Source organism: Falco peregrinus, chromosome 3 (assembly GCF_023634155.1).
Source record: "Falco peregrinus isolate bFalPer1 chromosome 3, bFalPer1.pri, whole genome shotgun sequence".
Taxonomy (NCBI): domain Eukaryota; kingdom Metazoa; phylum Chordata; class Aves; order Falconiformes; family Falconidae; genus Falco; species Falco peregrinus.
Genome location: NC_073723.1, coordinates 84,424,082 through 84,446,202, shown reverse-complemented (window position 1 = coordinate 84,446,202; position 22,121 = coordinate 84,424,082). Strand labels below are relative to the sequence as shown.

Below are 22,121 nucleotides of genomic sequence, written 5' to 3'. Positions count from 1 at the left end.
GTTGAGTAACTGACAATTAACTGAGAATGGTAAAATAATAATTAAAAAATTACAATGAGTGTTTATTCATAAAAGAACAGACACCTTCATAAGCCGTAATTATCTTTTAGCTAATTTGGTCTCTGACTGGCGCACAAAGCATACAAAGTATTAAACTTGCCAGGCATAACACCGCTGCAGTCAAAGCACTGTGTTGAGGTGAAGTTTGTACCCTGGGTGTGTTGTAACAGCAGTTCACAAGGGAGCAGGTTGGATGGTGCTGAGTATCTGTCACTCAGGGGATGCTTATTTGTCAACTAATGAATAATCACAGCTGCAGAAATACCTTAATTTAGGAATAATTATCAAGAGATTGGGAGTGAAGGTTGCCACAGCATCAGTAACTTTATACTTGAAACCAGTTCTCAACTTCGGTTGTTCAGTTTCCATAATTCTTCCCCAACTCTTTCTTTGATACGGGTTTTTAAAACAAATGCACTTTGCCCCTTGGCCCAAAGAATGTATAGTAAAACCCTTATGTAAGGTGAGATTTGATAGAAACAGGATGCATAAAAATTATTATGGGATAAAGAACACAATGATTCTGCAGAAGCCTTTACTCAGATACCCACAGCTCCTGCAAAGTCAGTTTTCTGCAGGGAGGAAAGGGGCAGGGGTGGGGGCGTTGTTTGTCCTCTTCTTTCACTGCATACAAGTGCTTTAGTTCAATTTATACAAAGAATCAGGATGAAGTAAATACAGTAACATAATGTATACATTTGCAGATGGGAAGCATAATAGTGCATTTCTTGGCAAAATAAATGACAAAGTAGAAGAAGAGAGCCTGCTATTCATGCAAGAGTTTCATGAGCATCTTGAGGCACCAATGGGAAGTTTGAATTTGGTGTTTAGTTTAACAGGAACAAGTGAATTGACTCAAAGGGTATGTCTTAAAATGAAAAGGGAAAAATGAAATCTTGGACAGTAAACAGTCTCTGTCCCCTAAGCAATCACTGTGACATACAGCAGAGTCAGGCACTGAGACAGGGCAGCGTAGGGTTTTGCAAGACGTTCGTTTCGGCAGGAGAGCCGAGTTGTCAGACACCACCCCTGGGGTATACACTAAAGGGGCAGAGAGCATTGACAATAGTGCTAGTAGCAGAGAGTGTTTGTTCATCGTTTTATATGGCATGGACTAGGTGGAGATAAGTAGGGTTGTAGTAGAGTGATTCCCTTCTTTTTTTACAGGTTATTTCAAGCAGCAATGATGCACAATGACTCATTAGGCTGAAGGGCACGCTAGAGGGTCAGTTCTTTCATCATCTCTCAGTATGCACATAAAGCCGCTTGGAGATATGATGAAGTGACATAATATGAGGTAGGATACACACTCTGGCAATTTCAGGTTAACGGTCATGAAAATAGGACGTGAACATAAATATTTATTTCTTATGCTGAAGGCACATTTAGCCAAAGCATACGAATTATAATTTATTATGCATCACATTATGTTGTTGGTTTGGGTTTTTTTTACAATTAGGCAATTTATGATAATGAGATTTTTTTACAGGTATTTAGCTTTAAAAATCATAACATTGTGAGTGGGAAGCAGCATAGATACCTTGATGTTTTTAATGGAGCTAAAGCATAATAAGAAGAAAATTGAGGGGAGAGATTGTTCTAGAAATAGTAAAATGCAATTTCACAGGAACAGTGTCGTATAATGAATTATGTGACTAGAAAGAAATAACATAAGCAAATAATAAATGAATTTTGAGATGCCTAACTGAAAACTGTGAAGTGCCGGTAATATAGACCATAAAACAAAAGATAAAACTAATACACTAGTAACTAGTCTAGATTAGGAACGGGGAGAAATGAGAGATAAGACAGCATTTCTAAGGATTTTCAGTTTGGTAGACAAGAAAGAGGCCTCTCAAGTTTGGAGAGAGACTCTAGCCACACAAATGTCCATAGCAGTCAGTTCACTGAGAGTACCAGTATACACACAGTTGAAAAGCATTTGACTACTTCTCTATGATATGCTGCAACTTAATTTATTTCATTCAAGAGTAGTGTTTAATACTTTCTGATATTCTAATGAGTGTTCTGCTTTGTGACTTCTTACCCTCGGTATAAAAATTTGTAAGTAGCTGATGAATGAGATGAACCTAATAATGTAATGAACCGATTGGTGTTATAATTAATTGTGCTCATTTGATTAGTCAACAACCAAAGCTGTTTTACCATCCCTTCTTCTCAAGGCTCTGCACTGATAATGTTTTTTCAAGACTGTAAATTAGATGCAGGAAGGCACTTGGAACTCAGATGTGACAGGGAGATTGCTTTGTAGGTTAGGGGAATCATTTGACTTAAACAATCATGATCCTGTTTGTTTGTTCCTCCACGTTGATAAGATTGCTTATTACAAGTCATATATTTTTTTCTGGAACCTCATCTTTATTCATAGGATTTTCAGACTGTTAACTCTGCTCAATATAACTATTTACATTGTTTATGGTCTGATTTGGGTGATTATCTTTTTTCACTTGATTCTAAAACCAAAGCAAAAGAACTGTATAACTTTCCAGTATTTTGATTTAATAAGACCTGAGAGAAAGTGCATTACTAGTAATACTTGTAAATGTTTCAAACTCAAGGGCACATGCAAACAGACTTACTGAGCTTAGGTGCCTACTGAAGTGTGTGAGAGGAATATGCAATATATTATAATACCTGAATCAAAACTCTTTGTTTTGGCTTAGTGAGAACAATGTAAATTTAAAAATCAGCATAACAAATGCAAAAGTGAAAATTAGAACATAAAAAATAGATATTTTTTTTTGTCAAAATGGAACCCAGAACGCAATTATTTATTTTCATACTTGTACAGCTGGAAAGTCACATCTGAATTGTCACTTAGCCCAAGTAGAATGCTTGTCTAACACAGAGTAAGAAACCAAAGCGACAGTGTCGTGAAATCCTGTCCCAAGTTTTAAAGTAGTTTGCTTTCACAAACAAATGCTATTCTGAGTTAATATCTATGAAATAAGTTCTATTTTTCTTTTTTCTTAAGACACAGCTTTCATGTTTGCATAGGCACGCGCTCACATTGGTATATCCTCAAGCTAGGAGGAGGTATCATTTTATCTTGTCATCATTTCAAAGCGTCTACTTATTTGGGAATGTAATTGTCCACCCAGTTTACTGTAAGATAACTGGTTTTATACCTAAGTCTCAGATACGTCTTTTTGCATCATCTTTTAGAAGGAATTTGACAGTGGTGCCACAGGGCTTTTTACTGCACAGGCTTGGTTGTCCTCAACTGAATTCATGTGACTAAAACTTTAGGAGGTCCTTCAAATACACAGCCAATGCATCTATTTGGCATATGGACTTTCTTCCTACGTAACAGACTATTCAGTGGATATTTAAGCTGCCTGTTTTGTGTGGGAGATTGACTCCTTCATGTTTCATTTGTACATATGAACCAAAAAGGAGACCCAAGTAATAACATCAGCAAGATAGGGAGCTATAATTTACTAATTAAAACACACTTTTCTTTTATAATGAACAGTTAAGAGAATGAATGGACAACAGTTGAGACTCACTGGAATACAAGACAGTCAATTGACTGAGAAAGTTTAAATACAGACACTGAGCTTCAGGTCACTTTCCCTTTTCCTTCTGTAGGGTAGCACAGCCGTATTCTTTCAGCAAAGACTTCTGAGCGTGTTGGAGACCCATTTCTAAGTGCCTTATTAAAATGGAGCAGACAATGACTCCAGAGAGTACAAACTCTCAGAACTTCTTGGGTTCATAATTTCTTGTCAGAGGGAAGAAAAGATCACAAACTGGTCCTTTAAGAAAGCAAGATACTTAACAAATAAACTTCAAAAAAGCATAACCCAAAGTCTGTTTTCTGCGGGTTTTGATGGCAGTTTTTTCCTGATTCCAAAAACTATACTTGTGAAACTTTTCCACAGATTTTATATTTTGGGAATTTTATTAAATAAGCAAACTGCTCAGTTTGCGAAAAGCATCATGCTTATTTTTAACTGTTTAGTCCTTTTCTGTTACTCCAGGGACAACTATATCTTCTGTAGCTAGGATGTTCCTGCTAGGACTAAACAATTTCAGGTAGAACATCGAACTAGGTCAGGAATGCATTTTGGCCCCATGTTGGATTCTGAAGTTGAACTTTTATCATAATCAGCTCAGTCATTCAAAATATTTCTGAGCGTATAGAAAAGAGGCTCATCTGAAAAGCACATGAGCTACATTGGGAATAAGTCACAGGGGAAAGTACTGTCAAAACCAAGAGTTTCTGTTCTCATTTGTTAACACTAGTTTTTCTTAAGCTAAAACAAGGTCATATATACCAGAGGATGGCAAGAAATTTCACACACAACATGAAGTTGGCTAAATTACTTTTCCAAAGCTTCAGGTATGAAAGAAAATCTTCTTCCCCAGCTCTTGTGTGTGTTAAAATTTTGGCTGAACGAGAGTGATTTTTCTTTACAAAATGAAAATCGTATTAGAGAAATTACATTCAGAGGATTTCATAATGTGCTCTCAGTAGTGTAAAACGTGCTGATAAATACAGTCAAAATAATATTTGTAAACACTTAGTAAATTACTGTCTTTTACAGGCAGTCTATATTCCGTTGGTGCTTATTCTGAACTCTAAAGCATTTTGCCTGCTTCTTTTTAGGTGTGCTTATGAATGCAGTTGTAATGCCGAGTTTTTCCTGAGAATATAGCCTACAAAAAATGAAAAGTGGAGTGTTTTTTTTTTTTTTTCTTGTGGAAATATTTTGGCTAATGCAGCTCTTGGAAGACAGAGGCTTTCCCACAGTGCTAGACAGGACAAGTACAGACTTCATCTTTTAGTAGAGGAGAAAAGTATACATAGAAATGTTGAACAAATAACCTGAATTTTAATACTTTAGAAACTGCTTGAACAGGTAATGTAGAGGAAGGCAATTAAGAACATCGAAACAGAGCAGTTTGTAAGCATTTGAAGAAAATAATCTGATAAATAAGAGGTAGAATGAGGTTAATTGATAACCATTTATGTCTGATCAATGACTTTGTTCTAAATGAGATAACAATCTGAGCAGGAAAACGCAGAAAAGAGGAGAGGCAACTTTACAATGCAGAAGCTTCTGATACATTATTTTTGAGTTCACACAGTGACCAGCGTGGGTAACCAGGGAAGAAGTTAGATCAGTAATGCTTCCTCAGGGTACGCTCCTGCAGGCCATGCAGTCCTCTGGGTGCTGGCACGATACCTGCATTTACCAGCCTCAGTGGCATCCTTCGCCATGGATTTGTTCTGTTGCTCTTGCGTCCATGAAAACGTTAAAAGCTGCAGTATCCTGGGGCAAGCAAATCTGTAGGTCAGAAGTGCCTGAGCCAATGCTGGAACAGTCAGTTCAGGTGCAGGGAACAATGTGGTTGTACCAGCGTTTGTGTTAAGTTGGTCAGAATTGCACACCACAATAAGGACAGTGCGTACAGTGGCATACTCTGTTTTAGTTTACTTTATATTTTTGCGTTATATGCCTTATGTCCATTTTGCTCATCTGGCTGCTGTTGAGTATCAAGCTATCTCTTAATGGATGGCTGTGATGATTCCAAGGTTTCAGTGATCAGTTCTGAGCCCAACATACTGTAAATACAATCAGGAATAGATGAGATATTTTTTTTCATGTACGTCACTACATTTATGTACATTAATTTTAAACTCCTGCAGTACTTCCCTGTTACCACTTAACTTACTACTCTGAATAACGTAGAATCTTCAGTAAACTTTTCATTTCATTGTTCATCAGCTGTTTCTGATAGGTTATGAATAAATCACTCCACTGGTGACTACTCTCCACTGTAGGAACTAGCCATTTATGTCCTATATGTTAACAATTACTCGTGCATCTTCCCATGGTTGCTTATTCTTATTAAAGTACGTTTGTTAGAGATCTTGTCAAAAGTCTTTTGAAAAGTGAAATAAATACTACAAATCAATCTGTCCCTTATCTAATGTGCTTATTGCTTATGCATTTCATCTTCAAAGTACAAAAGCAGCATTGTGAATCAGCCCTTTTGAACCCCCCTACCATATCCTATGTCCACTATTTCTGTATTTTATTGCTATTATTTATAGTTTATCACATTTTTCAACATGCTGTTGGTTTTACATTCTTCCAGTCCTAAAGGACCAAAGGAGTTTAAAGTGAGAGGCTGTATACCATGGTTATGGCACAGTTAGGTAACAGTGAACAGTTCAGATGCTGCCATTAGAGATTCAAATGTTGGCCTCCTAAGATGTGCAAAGTGCTATTGACTGAGTACAGTGTATGTTGAAGCAGGATTCATGGTTGAAGTATACTTGATACTTCTTATTTAAATTCATACAACCTTGTGCTTTTTAGTGGAAAAGGCAGCCGTTCGAATGCCTTAGGATTGCCCAGTTTACTGTGCTCCCTCAGATAAGGGGGAAAAAGGAAAGACTGCTGAAAATAGAAGTTTGCTTTGCCTCATCTCTGGGTTTGCTTCGGTCCCTGAGCAAGAGTGAGCAGCAGTACGGTACGTGGCTGCTGGCGGAGGTGACCGTATCACACCACACCTCACTTGTCTGCAGCAGGTCTTCAGCGTACATAGAGCTCCATTTGGCAATGGTACAACTCTAAGGTGAGAAAAATGTCTTCACATTGACATCTTTAAACTGTTCCCATTATGACCTTCAGAGTCTGCACCATAGCAGCTTCTTCTCAAGGGAAGAAAACATTTTCTGAACACACTGTATATGGTTCTGTGCACTGTATTTAAATGGAAGTTGCAGTTCAAATTAAAACGCATAGCAAAAGGGGAGGAGTGGCGTTAGAATTATTTTTGTGTCTTTTATATAAGACAATGGTTGATTATACCATGAACCCTTACTAAAAATACTTTATGCCATAAAATTTTGTTTGGTTTCATTTGTTTTTTTAGGGAGACAGTTTCTTTTATGATATTTATTGCAGCTTATGTTCTTTTCAACCACTTATCGCCTCAAAATAGATCACAATAGCTAAAAATTATGTTAGAAGTCAATTGCTTCACAGATCACACAGAGCAGTCATTAAAAATAGTGTATTTACCCTAAGGATTGGACATGCAGAAGCACAGCAGTAAAAGCTACCTGTTGAGTGCTTGACTTGGTAGGCTAATTGCTCTGATGTTTTGAAAATGAAAGGTATGGCTGAATAATGAAAGCTAAATCACATTGTCATAGCATTTGATGGAAAGGTTAATAACCAAGACTCTATCCACATTACACTGTCAGATGTTTCTCTAAGTACAAAGTATGCTTTTAAAGTTAAATGAATACCTGAGAGATAAAGATTTGCCACCAAATTCCTTGTTGATATAAAATAGTCTTGCTTCTTTACAGTTGAGCTGTTCTAGTTAATAAGATAGAATTTGCCCCAAAAGCTGTGTTATTCTTAATCCACATGCAGGACTGATAAATTATTACTCCTGTGAAGACCAATTTATACATAAAGAAGGCAATAACTGGTACTAAGAACATATATCAAGAAGAAATCTTGCAAATCTTGCTAATACTGCATTGAACTGTCATTCAAATCAGGCAAAATTGCAAAGAGGATCTGCAGCAGTTGCTGAAAAATCTGGTTTAATTTATGATTACTTCCAAACAACAAGCTGAGTTTGTAGTCACTAAAAGTCTAACACTTAGAAACTCCTGACAATGAATATGAAACATCTCATGTTTGTTTATTTTTTGTCTCACTGCTTTGTTTCAACTTTTATGTTGTCAGGCAAATACCTACTCTTATCCGCTCGTTTAGTTTTCAACACTAAGGGATGATTATAAAAAGTCTTAGTGTACAAATAATGATAAAAAAATTAGGATTTGTCTAAAAGTTACAGTAGCAACCATAACTACTACAGCTCGTCTATTTTCTGTACGTCCAATGGCTGCACTGAATACTTCCAGATAAGCCAATGTGACTCACGGTCCACTCCATTATAAAAAGACCTTAAAATTGTATAGTTGCCAAAGGACTGCTGATGACTGTGAGCACACTTGCTGGGTATGTGCATGGTGCTGGTTGCTTCTTTTTGCTGTCTGTGTTACTGTATTAGACCCTTGCAGCAGTGAGCTTGAATGCTTATAGAAACAGCTGGAAGTACACAGAAAATGTAGTAGATAATCTTACATGATCATCTGCTACATTGCACACCAGCTTACAGTACCATCACCATTGTCTGCAGCCTGTGATGGGACTGTGGATGCCAGCTTGCCACTGAGACAAGGCCCTGTCCCTGAAGGAGAAGGCCTAGTCAGTCGGACAAATAATAATAGGCAGCATATAAGAGAGCACATATAGAGGAGGCCAATGGCAAGGATTTGGGTTTTTCATATATATGTGTGTGTTTTGAAGATGAGTGTTCAGTGCATCAGTTGCAATTCAGTTATTCATTATTCTCCTGAGGGCTTTTCCCTTGCTAGGTATCCTCAGGGAAATGTAAACGTAAGTCCTACAACTTTAATGGAGTTTTTTGAATTCTTGGTTTATATAAACTGTACCTGCTGTCTGTGAAAAATCTCTCTTTTTTTGTGGCCATTATAACAAGCAGAGGGATGAAGAAGATAGAGGCTGTTGGGATTAGTCCCTCTTACACAAACGTTTTGAAATAAAGGTATGCTTTGGACACATCAGAAGTTTCATACCAAAGATAACTTCTGCATACTACCTGGTCTAGGATATTGTCCTTCCTGTGTCTGTCCTTTCTTATATCACATCAGTCCCTAGCAAAAATGTTACTTATACTAGATAATTAAACATGCTTTCTCTTTGTGTCATGGGGTTTTGAGAAAGACTCATCTCAGTTTCATCTTTGCTAAATACAGATTATTTGTTCTCGATAATTATCCTAGGTGACTACAGAGAGAACTGCACTCTGCAGGCAGACCTGTAGTTGGTACAGGAATGGCCATACTGCTTGATGTGACCTCAGCACTCCCAAGGAGGGCACTTGCTTCTGTAGATACTGTAATTCTGTCTTTGAGACTTGTAGAACTGCCACTGGGAGTAACATTAATAGTTTGCTAAATATTCCCACATCCAGAGGGCATGTCTGTCAGCACACTGGCTTTCTAGATGATCTTTCCCTAGAATTCAATGTTTCTCCCCTGGATAAGGCAGGTAAACTTAGTTATCCTATAGTCATAAGGATATTGCTCAAAATCTACCACTGTTTGTATGAGCACATGGAAAATGACCCTAAAGGAGTAAGAAATTACGTGGCACCACCCATCTTCTTCTACCTCAGATCCCACCAATTATACTGAGTAAGTAAGGTAAGTGCCAGAGCTGACAGGAGTCAGGTATGTGTTGCACAGCACATTCCTTTATGCCACATGCTTCATATCCATAGAGCAAGGGATTGACATTTCTTATGTGTGTTTGGAGGAGCATGCCTCCTGTTAGTTACCAGGTGATGACATGATAGCTGTGATACATCTTCCCATAAAACTGAAGCTGGATTATTGTAGTTCTCTTTCCATTCCTAGATTATTAGCAAAATCAGCCTGCCATTTGTTCATAAAATAGCAGTTTGATGAGCCGTGGTCTGAGCTCTTGTTATGCCCATCTGCCCTTCGTGTTCCTCTCTTGAGAAGAAGCTGTTTACGTTAGCTGGTTTTTGGAGGTCTGAGTGGGATCTTCTGACTAAACTGAGAGTTATTCTTCAGCACTCTGTATTCTTGGTATCCGTGTGTGGACTGGATTCCCTCTGAAGTTAATTAGATTCAAAATGTCAGCCTACACCTCACATACACCCTGTGAGTAGAGCTTCCACAAAGAATTAAAATTTACCAGATGATTCAAAGTTTTGCTGGGCTGCCTTTACAACAGAAAAGTTGTTTTGGTTTTGGTTTTTTTCCTGAAAACCTGTGGATTGTATCTCCACATTTCATAAAATGTGGTTTCATCTGTTTGGAGACTGACAGTGGAGAAATACATACTTACTTAGTGGGACGTTTTGCCAACAGTAGATAATACTAATGCTCGAGTTTAAGGTTTGCACACTGACCTGTACATTCACAAGTGACAAACTGTGCCTTACTTCTGTCACACTGACAGCTACAGCATGTTCAAGTTGACAATGAGAAGTAACAAAATTAAGATGACAGCATGTTTTCTTTAACAGCTCATCACATAACTTTGGAATTTGCTTCTCTTTCACAGAATTACATAGCCTGAACATGGTGATATTAGAGATCTTCTGTGAAAGATCTCAGTTAACAATGATCTCCTCAACAGAGGTGAAATGGGATGCATTTCTTTTTAAATAATCAAATTATTATTTCAGCTGAAATGTTGCTGCAAGGTTTGGATTTGTTTTGGTTTTGAAGCTATTTCCCATGTAAATAAATACACCGAAGCTGGGGAGGGCTGCAGTAGCTATGAGTCAGTGCAGAAACTACAGAGACTTTTAAAAGAACGGGAAAAGCAGTCATGGGAATTCAGTATATCCACTTCTTGATTACAAAAGCAACTGGAGCATAATGGGGAAGGATGATGAACAGAAGAACTGAACTTGACAGCTCCTCCACACAGGGCAAAGAATGCATTGTCTGTGCAAGATGTGCCCCTAGTGTGTCTGTATTACTTTGTATAAAGGCCTCATATTCTTTGGCTGGAAATGCGTGAGGCAGACAGCTCACAGCTCAGGGACTGTAAGGTTGTCTGCATTGCTGTCTTGGTGAGCAGGAGTTTCTGGTGAACTTGGAGAGGAGCTGAGAGTCTGCCAGTCTGCAGGCTCTGGAGAGTCAAGGTGACGTGCATTTAGCCATGCTAGAGAGACGGAGAAATCACCTTAAATAAAAAATCAGGGAGAATATACATCTCTGTTTCTACCAGTGTCTAAGTCTATATATTTTGAAACCTTGCACTCAGTACATGTAACTGCAGAAAATGAAGAAGCCTGGACACATTATGTTAGTACAGACTGTTAAATCTAGTTCTGTTTAAAAGGGAGAACACTTCCACAGCATCCTTCTATTGAAATTTGTGCAGTTATTCTTTTAGGGCTAGATGCAGCTCTCTCTCTATCTTTCTGGAGGGTAGAAGAGTAGAATTTCAGATAAAAGAAGTCCATTAATCCCACTTGCCCTCACAGCCCACCCTGCAATGCACTTTTCAGATCCATGACTCTGCTTTTCCTAGGTGTGCTGCCCTTCTGGAATTTCAGGTGGAGCTGTTGCCTTCAATAAGGGGGCAGTCTACTCAAAATACACTTTAGGCAGGGTCCCCAGCCCTGTAAATACAGGGCACAGGCACTGTTTTGGGAAGACCATGCTCTATAATTTTACCTTCTAATTTCTGTCACCCAAAGGGAAGTCAAAAGTTTTCCATTACTTCAGAGGGAGAGACAGTGGAAGACTTTTTCCAGTTGATGCGCTCCAGACCCCAGTTCCTAGATGACAGAAGAAGGTTTCCCCATGAACTGGAGGAGACCTCCTCATGTGTTGCTCTTACAGCAGCAGAGAGAGGGGGAAGAGGTATGGAGTTCGGGGGCCAGAAGAGCAAGACAACACAAAACTTGCAAGCCGTTGTGAAGGGCACACTTCTGATGTGTACTGTGGGGTGAACTGGCGAGTCCCAAGGAGACGGAAAGCATGAATTTGTGTGCTAGGGAGATACAGGAATTCATTCTAGTGCTCCTGAGCTGCATGGTTTTTTTGTAGGGATGTCTGCAGAGGTGAAGGGAACAATATTGAATTAATTGGGGCAGCTTGTGGGCGAGAGAGCACAACTGTAGTATACAGAGTATAGATGGAAAGTCGTGTGTGTTTAGGGAGCAGAATCAATTAGGAACCTGCACTGTAGGGGCTGGGAGATTGTCCAGTTTCAAGATTGTTTGATGAGGAAAACTCTTCGGTGCTTTAGGAGAAGGAAAATGTTTTGTTGTTTTTTTCCGCCCCCCCTAGATGATGGGGAGGCTGAACAGGATGAAGTAGGTAGAAGCAAAGACAGAACTGAAAGGAAAACTATCCTTAAATCGTCTCACCTTCCTCCATCTAAAATTCATTCCCCACCCCCACCCCTCCAGGATTCTCATTCTTTTTCCATCTTTAATGCAAAGACAATTGAAAATGGTGGAAGAGGAAGAAAGTGCCTTGCCTCCTTTCCAAACCAAAGGGCTAATGCTCTCGCTTTCATTTCCATACATCAGCATTAAGTATGCAGGGCTGTGTGCTCTCTTCTGTTCTTCCTTTGTATAAACTTTAGTAGTGGGGAGAGAGGAGCTACAAATGAGCCATCTCAGCAGAGGATTGTCTTCCCCTACCAAGGAAAACTATGTGAAAAGTTTTGCCCTTATCCTGAGATTGCTAATTCACCCATTTCCAAATCAAAAATGCTATGCAAATTTGAATGCAGTTTTTCTCAGGGAGACTTGATGTTAGCAAGTATAGGTTCTATTTATGTATGCTCATTCATACATATTAGTTTCTTCATATATCAATATTTTGAACTTTATGACATACAATGTTATGCAGTAGATTTTGTTTTAATTCCGGTTTTATAAATGCATTAAGAAGGCCCTCTGGCCCTGTCTGAGGAACACAATTGTAAAAAGCTAAGGTTTTAAATTTTGCAATGCAAAACAACTTGTGAGTAACAACATAAAGAGAAGATTGCGGCATTAATGTTCTCTCAAAAATGAGAGAGAAAGGGAAACCCTGTTTTTTATGTTATGCTTTGATAATATTTTTTCCTCAGGTTAAGAGCCCTAACTACTGGGCTCTTTAAATCGTAGGAGATTTCTTTGGCAGAACCTCTAGACTTTTTAAAGTCTGATTTATAGGTACATATGCACATTTTAAAAACGCTTGCTCACTGCTATAAAACCTACTTAAAAAAAAAATAAAAATGGAGAAATGATCAGCTGCTCCAAATTTTAGTAGGCTGAGAGTCTCCCAGCTCCGGCGGGCACATGCTGCTTGGCCTCTCAGCCCCTTCCTGCGGTGGACCTGATGACTTCCATTTGTTCCACTCTGTGTTACATTTCCTGAGCTCACTCACAGCTGTCTTCATTATTCACAGCTCTGAACTGATGAAAGGAGAAAAGAAAACCGTTGTTTTATCTGTATGTTAATTGCGAGAAGGTTTCTGGAGGGGAGGTGGTGACTCTTGCTGTTGCCTTGCAGGAATGTCAGCTCTGCTGGAGAGGAGGCCCGCAGAAGAATGAGGGAGTGTGATGGCCTGACAGACGCATTGCTGTACGTGATCCAGTCTGCTCTGGGGAGCAGTGAAATTGATAGTAAGGTTTGTCGTTTTTGTCTTTTCAGGATCAAGAAATCCAGGTATTCAGGGTGCATCAGGACTGTAAAGTGACAGGAGTTTTTAAAAAATGTGTTGTGAGGGATGCCTTAGCAAAACATAATTCAGCCCATCTCTTCCTTTTTCTTTTCCTTCTGTTGAGCTGTGTATTTTTGTGCATTAAGTATTGCACTTGTGTTGGCCTATGTAGTCTGCACAGGTAAGCATGTCATCCTCTCATTTGAATTACTAAAGGAGAAAATATGATACTGGTTTAAGAAGAGCAAATATGTCATATTCCATGTCAAGTTCCTTACCTTGCTCTGCCAGATTTACCTTGAAATTGATTGTCAGTACCCAGTATGAGACTGAGCTCATAACAGCGAGGTAGGCTTACAAGGCAAACAGACAAACAAGCAAAAATTCTGGGCGATTAATCGGCAGGTTTGCAATACAACCAACAGTGTTTGCTCATTGAAAAGGATCAATGAATACTTTCAATAATAACTGTTTTAAGGTGCACTTCTTTCTCAGCTTCACTCCTCTAAAGTACTAGGATATGAACATGCTTCTGCAAAGGTGAAAGGCACTGCCTAATTAAAAAGACGTCCCGCATTTAGAAATTGAAGGTTTGTAATACTTCACCGTATACCAAAGAAGAATAAGGCTAGTTTCAAATACCTTTTGCTTTCAGTATATGGTGCTAAATTAATTAGTTGCTGCTCTAGGGCAACCTTGGTCCATTTGCAAACCCCTAAGAATCACAGGAGAACAACCTTTTACGTCAAGTTTTAAAGCCCCCTGGGTTTATATTTCCAGATGATCCCTCACAGGTGGTTGTCTGTGGACCTCTGTGGGTTTATAGATTGGAGAGGGATAATCTCAAGAACTCTCCGGTCGTTAGCCTGAACCAAATATGTGAAATTTGCCTATGAATTCGGGAGAGGAGAGAGGAATTATGAGAGGTTTGTAGCATGGGGTGCTGAGCTAGCAGCATGTTTTGCCTTTTTAAAGGAGAAAAAAAAAAAGGGGGGGGGGGGCAAAATGCCCAGCAAAGCTCACAACCCATTAGTCTATGATCAGTTTTTCATTAATAGAAGGATTAGAGGAGGCCTGCCCACACACTAAACACCACACTTGCAGCAGGGTTCAGGGCAAAACTCAGCTGATGTCTGCAGCCAGCTAACTCCCACCCCTCTCTGCCACCTCCTGCAGAGCAGCCCCCAAATACGGGAGCATTTTTAGCTTCATTAGCTTCGGAAGAGCTGAACAGGGGACTGTTTAAAAGCTCCCTGATTCAGCTTGCCTACCAGAAAGGAGAAGTTGGGCCTCTTTGGAGCAGACCAGGAGATGGATAGAGGAGGATGAGGAAGGTAGTCAGTTTATAGCCAATCTGAGCTCAGCTGCTGCTTTTTCAGCAGTCTCTTTGTAGATGATCCAACTTGTTTCAGGATTGTTTTACTGTTGAAAAGGCTAAATAAGGAGCATAGTTATGATCCCTGTTTTGCCTATTCTTTTAATGTAGACTCTTCTGTTTATACTCTAATTTGTAGCTGGTATGAGTTGGAAAAAATGCAGGCTAAGTCATAAATGAAGGAAAAACTGAAGAAATGAGAAGAAATCTTCTTTGTACCTTAATAGTCTGAAGCTCCTGTCTAACAGATTTCTAACTGTATGACAAAGCAGTTGTGCAGCTATATACAAAACACCATGGTGTAGCCTCTTGCCTTGCATCTTTACCTGAAAGTAGAGTATAATTTTAATAACATTTAATATTTAAATAACTACATCATTTCTTAATCTAGTTTCAAAAAATAGTGCTATGATAACAAAAAATTGATTTTCTTTTTTGATGTTACAAGTGTTGTTTTCCAAATGCCATGACAATTTTCCTATTAGATAATTTTGTAATAATGCTAGTGACTAAAAACTGAAGTACTGAAAAACATGTCCCTGCTTTTGCAGACTCGGAAAGACGATGGGGACCTGCAGAGTTGTTAGTAGTCATTTTGTGTTGGTGAAGTTGAGTGCATAAATCTTAGCAGCATTACAAGCATTTTAACAGCAATGTTTCTTATAAATGTGTGATAAAAAGCTATGCTAATTCAAGTTAAAATGTTAAAAATGAGTGACTTAAACATAGTTACCTGATGAAATTTCTGTTCACAGTTTTAATTTGATCTATTAAAGTAGAAAGGCTAGTGAAGTCATATTTAGCTCTCTTACGATGAAACTGAAAAAGAATTGAGGAATAGAAGGACCCCTGAAGTTCAAAGGTACAAGTCAAGAAGGAGTGAAGTCTATCCAGATGCATGACTAGAGCCAGCTTTCTTGGCTTGTGAGAGTTCACCTTAGTGAAGAAGGTGTCAGTTGCATTTGAGCCTTGGAAGTTTGCTTAACAGTTTTTAGTGTGAAGTAACATCCTCACAATGGGCTCTGCTTAGCTGTTTTCAACATGAGACTTTCAAGTCCAAAAACAATTATATGTAAAAAGGGGAGTTAAAATGTAAAACCCCAATCCACAAACGCAAGCTTCAATTTCAGCTTGCTATGGCTGTGCAGAAGTAACTATTAGTGAGACTGAATAGAATTCACATATGGAAATGTTAAAGAAAAGTAAAATAGGAGACAAACTTCTTAAAAAATTGATGGCCACTATGAAGTCTGTAAAGCTTTCAGATATGAAAGGTGCACTACGGACACTTTCTGCACACCCAGATATATATTACTGTACATGTGTGTATGTAATTAGCTGGAGATGTCAAATTAGTACAAGTGTATTGTGAAATTTCATCTATGTTAAAAGATAAATAAATATTCCTGTGTAGATGAGTCTGAGTTCAGTATCATCTCTGAAACTTAATGTCATCGCAAAAACTGTGTGCCAACTGCATACCTGGCGTAAACTCATGTGGTATATGAAAGTAAATGAAGCCCCATCTGTTTGCCTCACTGGTGAATATGTCAGAGTAAGATAGAGCCGAAAGCCTCACAGTCATTCCATTCTGGGTTAATGGAGCAGCAGAGCTGGGATGTGGTGACTATCACTTTTCATCTCCATGGAGCATTAGGAACAGTTGAAATAAATACAGATAGATACAGACTGGCTTTTTTAACTGTGCTTTCCCTGCCTCCAGAAGATTAAGCTCATATCCTTCTTATTAGGGACAGTCAAACCAAATTGAACCAGCTAAATGAGTAGGCTTCAAGTAAGTCTAAACTGAACTTCTTTTAGACTTGCAGAAATTATGTTGAATTACCAGTGAATTTTCCTCCACTGGGTCTCACTCCATTTCTGGATTCCTTCCAGCATCTTCTACAGAAGGCACAACCTATTTAGGGGAACAGATGAAAGGGAAAGGCTGCCCACAAGGTATCTGCAGCCTGGCTAGAAGCAGTAAAAGCAGCAAGACTCTTAAGATTTCTAGTCTTACTTCTGGGACTTGAGAAACATCATCTGTTCATGGTACAAATACTTGGGAAATGGAACTTGGATCCCATTTTTTCTGGTAATTTACATAGACCTTATGCCAGAAAAAGCTTATTTCTGGTTTAAAAAAGAAAATACAAATCAGACCCGGAACCTATTGCCATTTTCTGTTTGTAGCATTTTCTATTCACTGAGGTGGGAGTTCGCTGACATTCTCTGTGTGTTCATGTTCTCTTGATCACTTTTTACCACAGCTTCTGTTTTACATGGGGCTCCAGGATTAAATTAAAAATTACAATAAGAAAACACCCAGAAAAATACTGTCCAGACTACTGATTTCTTTCCATAACAATTTCTAAATCTCTTAAGCTACAATTACTTGGGGAGTACTCAGAAATGAGCAGATAAGAACTGTGCTGAGAAAATGTATGTGCTGAGAAAATGTGTGTGCGAAGATCAATGATACTTTTTCTGCTTTGTATACAGACTAAGCAAGGGAAGAATTTAACTTTTTTCTGGGGTTTTGGGGGGTTTTTTTGTTGGTTTTTTTTTTTTTTTTCATGCTTTTCAGACCGTTGAAAACTGTGTGTGCATTCTGAGGAACCTCTCGTACAGGCTAGCTGCAGAAACATCTCAGGGACAGCAGATGGGAACAGATGAACTTGATGGATTACTCTGTGGTGATGCCAATGGAAAAGACGCAGAGAGTTCAGGGTGCTGGGGGAAGAAGAAGAAGAAAAAGAAATCACAAGATCAGGTAATGAAAGTTACTTGCAGCTGCATTGCAAATAGTTGAAGTGCCCATCATTTAAAATATTAATAATTAATGCAATGTATTAGAAATAAAGTGCATGATGCATAATATACAACAGTTGCCTTTGTTAATTAGCTGAGAACTTAAAACTGAATATAGCTGTGGAGTAACAAAAGTTGCACATCCTGTGGTGCACCAGGAAACTAGTCATGGGTACACTGTGAACGCCATAAAAACTGTAAAATGCTCAGGCTATTAAATGAAGCCATTTGTAATGAAAAGTGTAGGTCAACATTCAGATGTAATCCTGCGTGTAGTTTACACTGTACTCCCACACAGCCACGTGTGTGTAGAGAGGCCTTGCTGGAAGCAAACATCAGACCTCTATTTGTATACTTACTTTTTCAAAGTTAGTCTTGTTCTCTGGCTCTGCATGGTAAGAGAAAACCATACAGGTCTGAATCAAGCAATATGAGTGAATTTTTAAAAAAGCATGCATGTTTTGATATATTTAACATCATTACCAAGTAAAGATTGAGAAGTACAATGCTTAATTTTTACAAGAAGTACAAAAAAAAAGTTTCCTCGAGTTATTTGAGGTGCTACAGGTTTTTGTTTAAGTGGGTTGACTTTCAAAGTGTATTTATCTCCTTGTTTTCCCATTAACAACTTAAAATTTCTGGAACGCTGATAATGATATTATGGGAAAGATGATGTTGTATCAGTACATATGCTAAATAGCAATGAGAATGGCTACTGATTCATGAACTTGTTCAAATGACCTGTGCTGGCTGTAGGTAGTTCTCCAGCTCTTTCTAGACTTGGCTTTTCTTTTGCCATTTATTTCTGTTTTGGATTGCTCAAAGAAAATATGCATTTAAGTAAGCAATTAGATGCACAGGGTATTTGAGTAAATTGTGTAAACCACTATTGAAAGTATTCCTGAATTCATAAAGGTAGGTTGTATTGATGTGGAAAAGTTACAGGAATATTAACAAGCTAACATTCCGGTGCTGAAAAACACAGTGCTCATGACTAGTAAGATTTTCATTTCACATACTCTTCTAGTTAAACGCTAGTCATCAGATAACTTGAATTTATTATGGCCTCTTGTTTGGTTTCCTTTATTAGGCTACAGTGAGATAAAAAGTGCCAAAGCAAACTGATTTTACCCCAAAAAGCAGTCATCATCCCTGTTCCTGAATTAACAGTTCCCACACATTGCACTTGCAGTTACTCAAAGTGCAGGAACAAAAATAGCATGTCTGGATATGAATGGGTCATACTGCAACTAACCTTTCCCTTCTGGTGCTCTGTTTACCAACACGTGCATGCACACACACTATATAAAGTCTTTTTTAACTCTTCCCTTTATATGCCTTCTGTGATTTCTGGATCTCAGGTTCATACTTGTAACTCTGTACCACTGAGTGTTTCAAAGTTCCTGTTAGACTTCTTTGTACTTTTTAAAGGTTCCCTATAAAAGATTTTTCTCTTCCTCCAGGCCAAAGGACTAATCTCTTTTGGCTGATTTCCTTTACAATATACTTGTTTCTGCCTGCTCTAGATAGCCTTTTGTCTGATTCTGTGAGCGTTCATTATCAGCATGCAGCATGAAAAGTCTTTTCAGATCCACTTGTGTTTGTTTAATGGAAGATTTTAATGTAATTTTTAAAATACAAAGAAAAGTAAAACTATGCACATATTTTCAGGTTTATGTTCAGTGGGCTGTTCTGTGGCAAAGGAATAAATTTACTCTTTCCAGAACTAATTTTGTGGTGCACTGGACCATTTTGCCTTATAAACGTTAGAAATATATTTTTTCTAATTATTTTTTTCTTCTTTCATCTCATTTCCTTTAAATCTGGACAGCCTTCCCCATCTTGCCATATACCAGTTCTCACCTGTGGCTATTATTCAGTTGAGCAGTTTAAGGGAGCCTTGTGAGCCTTCTGCAGACTATGCTAATCTCACCCCATGATCCTTGACTATGGTTGAACATACTTAACTTTGTAAAATATGTTACCAAGTTAACTAGAGTGCTACTAAAAAATGTATCTGAGATCTGTCATCAAGATCACCATGCTGGAAACAGGTCTCCTAAGTTACCCTCATAAATGGAAAAGAAAACCAGAATATTTTTCATGTAACTGTGCCTTTTTATTAATAGCGTAGAGCTTGATCCCTGGCTCAAACTGGGGTAAAGATAAAGGTAATTTTTTGTCGAGTTATTTTGCAAAAATTACTATGCAAGTATTTTCAGTTGGCTTTCTGGAAACCACCCAGTCCAATTATGTAAAATGAAAAAAATAACACTTATTCCTTCTTTGACTTTGTCATTGTCCTGTTTTTCAGGACCCCAGTAGATTCGCATCTCTGAAAAGCAGGAGTAACTGGGAACCCAGATGATTTTCTTCTTCTAGTCTGTGTTGCAGTCCAGAATGCTCAGGTTACTGTTCCTGTGGGCATCAAGAAAAATCTAAATTCTTTTGTGGTTTGTTGAGATTGTTTTTTTCCAGGCAAGAATCTCTAACAAGAGGATCACCTTGTGTTCCTCAAGTTAAGAGTTGACCCAGCTAAACTATGCTCATCAACACTTTCTACAGAACACTTTCACATGTCGTTTCACTATACGTTGTCTCCCTATGTGCTGACTGCTGCCCTATTGCACATATACATATTCTTTTACAGTAATCCCATTGTTTTTCTGCAAGAATTTTAAATTTTTCCAAGTAATGACTTTCTTTCATAATCTCTTTTCAATTGCAATGCTTAAGCTGTTACCTGCTGCTTGTTCTGCCCCTCAGAACAGATCTTGTGCTCTCTTCAGGATGCTATTTTTAAAGTGCTCATTCCTTTATGTGCCTCAGCAGCAAAGCTTTTATGCTTTGAAATATCTTGTAATATCATTCTGAAGATCACACTCATGATGGACAGTGTTTTAGATGTAAATAACGAGGGCATACCTATGCAGTCTTCAAAAGATGCAGTGATGTACAGCATCTAAAACACTGAAAGCGCTGCACACCATGGATTTGGAACCTGTGGAAGGAAACCTCAAAGAAATGGAAGAAGAGAAAGAAACAGGAGTATTCAGTTACCCAGATGCCCATGAAGAGGGCATTAAGCTTCAGGCTGCTTTTAACAGATCGTTCACGCTAGACCATACAAACCTAGTTTTCTGTCAGAAAAGTTCTTCACAAATGTAAAAACAAATATTTCTTTGGGCTCATTATTACTGTCACTTACATATACACAAAGTGGAGTTCAGCCCCGTATTAAAACTCCAGTCATTAACCTGTGTGATTCCTTTAATATTTGGAGAGTTATGCCTTGCCGGTCATGTGAAGCGCAGGGCACAGACACATCCCTGGAGCTGCAACTCCTCACTACGGGGGAGTAATTCCCATTTCTGCAGCCTGCTGGTTTTATGTACCCAGGAAATATGTGTTGAGGGCATAGGTATTGTTCTTCTTTTGACAGTGCATGGAGTTCTCATATAATAAAATGGACTGTTTCAGTCTTCCTCAGAAGATAAGGTTTACCAAACAGTGTCAGGGAAAAAAACATTCAGATTTTAGTGAATGCAGTTACGAAATTTTCCTTTTAAAAGGAAAATACTTCTTCAGTCCTTTACTCAGTTTCTCAGGTATGTATTTTCTTGAACTCCTTCTGAAGTGACCACTGTGGGCATTTATGGGGTTGTCTTTAATCTTTAAATAAAGTTTAAAAAAAATTAAGTTTTCTACTTATCTAAAAGCTAATTACAGTAGCAAAACTACTGTAATTGGACAGGTAATACCAGATGTAGCATTTTAGATGGTGGATGTTGATGAAGTTGCAGTTTTGTATTTTAAAAAAAAAAATCCCATACGGAGCTAAGGGAGGTTTTTTTCTTAAACTGTAAAACAGGAGAAACCTTCTATAACATTAAAGTCACTTTCTCATTGGTTTTCTCTGTAAAGAAAGTAGTAATTATTTTCATTGGTTGATGATTTAGGAAACAATTATCCCTATTTCTGTACATTATATTTCAGTTGTAGTTACACATAAGTTACTTGAGGAGGAGAAGAGACCTGAGTGGTAATATAAAATGTGGTTTCCTTTGAAAGGCCTTTTAAGAACCAATTGGAATATATTTTTTCATTAATGACGTCAGTTGTCTATACCAATGGCAATTTCTCTACATCTTGAAGTCAAATAAGAGACATTTCTCTGTTCAGGTCATAGTTAAGTCTAATGACATTTTTCAAATGACTTTACTTAAAGAGTTCCCTTAGGATCACAGGAAACAAGTGTTCTTCTCATTTCAGAATAAAGGTGGTTGGTGTTAAAAGAACCCACGGTCATTCTTCTCTTCGGCAGTTTACCAGAGCTCAGACAGGTTCCTGAGGTGTATGCTTTGTCATACAAGTGTAATGCTGGAAGAGACTCAAAACTTCCAAAGATGTGCAATAAAAGCTAGGTATAGCATTGGTATTACCTATGGAAAAACAGAAAACAAAACTTCTGTGAAGGCCTCGAGAAAAGTGAGACTCGCCTGACTATTTCCGAGACCCCAAGGGCTGTAATTCCCTGCTGTCACCATTGTTATATCCTCTCTGCTGCTTACCTGTGATCT

General features: G+C 38.3%; 1 protein-coding gene across 9 annotated transcripts in view; it reads left to right on the top strand.

Moving 5' to 3' along the window:
• The window catches only part of CTNND2 (catenin delta 2), a 679,304-nt gene that overhangs the window by 563,381 nt on the left and 93,802 nt on the right, over positions 1-22,121 (top strand). For all 9 annotated transcript variants that reach the window (XM_055800247.1, XM_055800253.1, XM_055800250.1 and 6 more), the window contains 2 exons: positions 13,205-13,322; positions 17,318-17,503. In XM_055800247.1, coding sequence (XP_055656222.1) covers positions 13,205-13,322; positions 17,318-17,503 — 304 coding nt within the window. The remainder of the gene's footprint in view (positions 1-13,204; positions 13,323-17,317; positions 17,504-22,121) is intronic.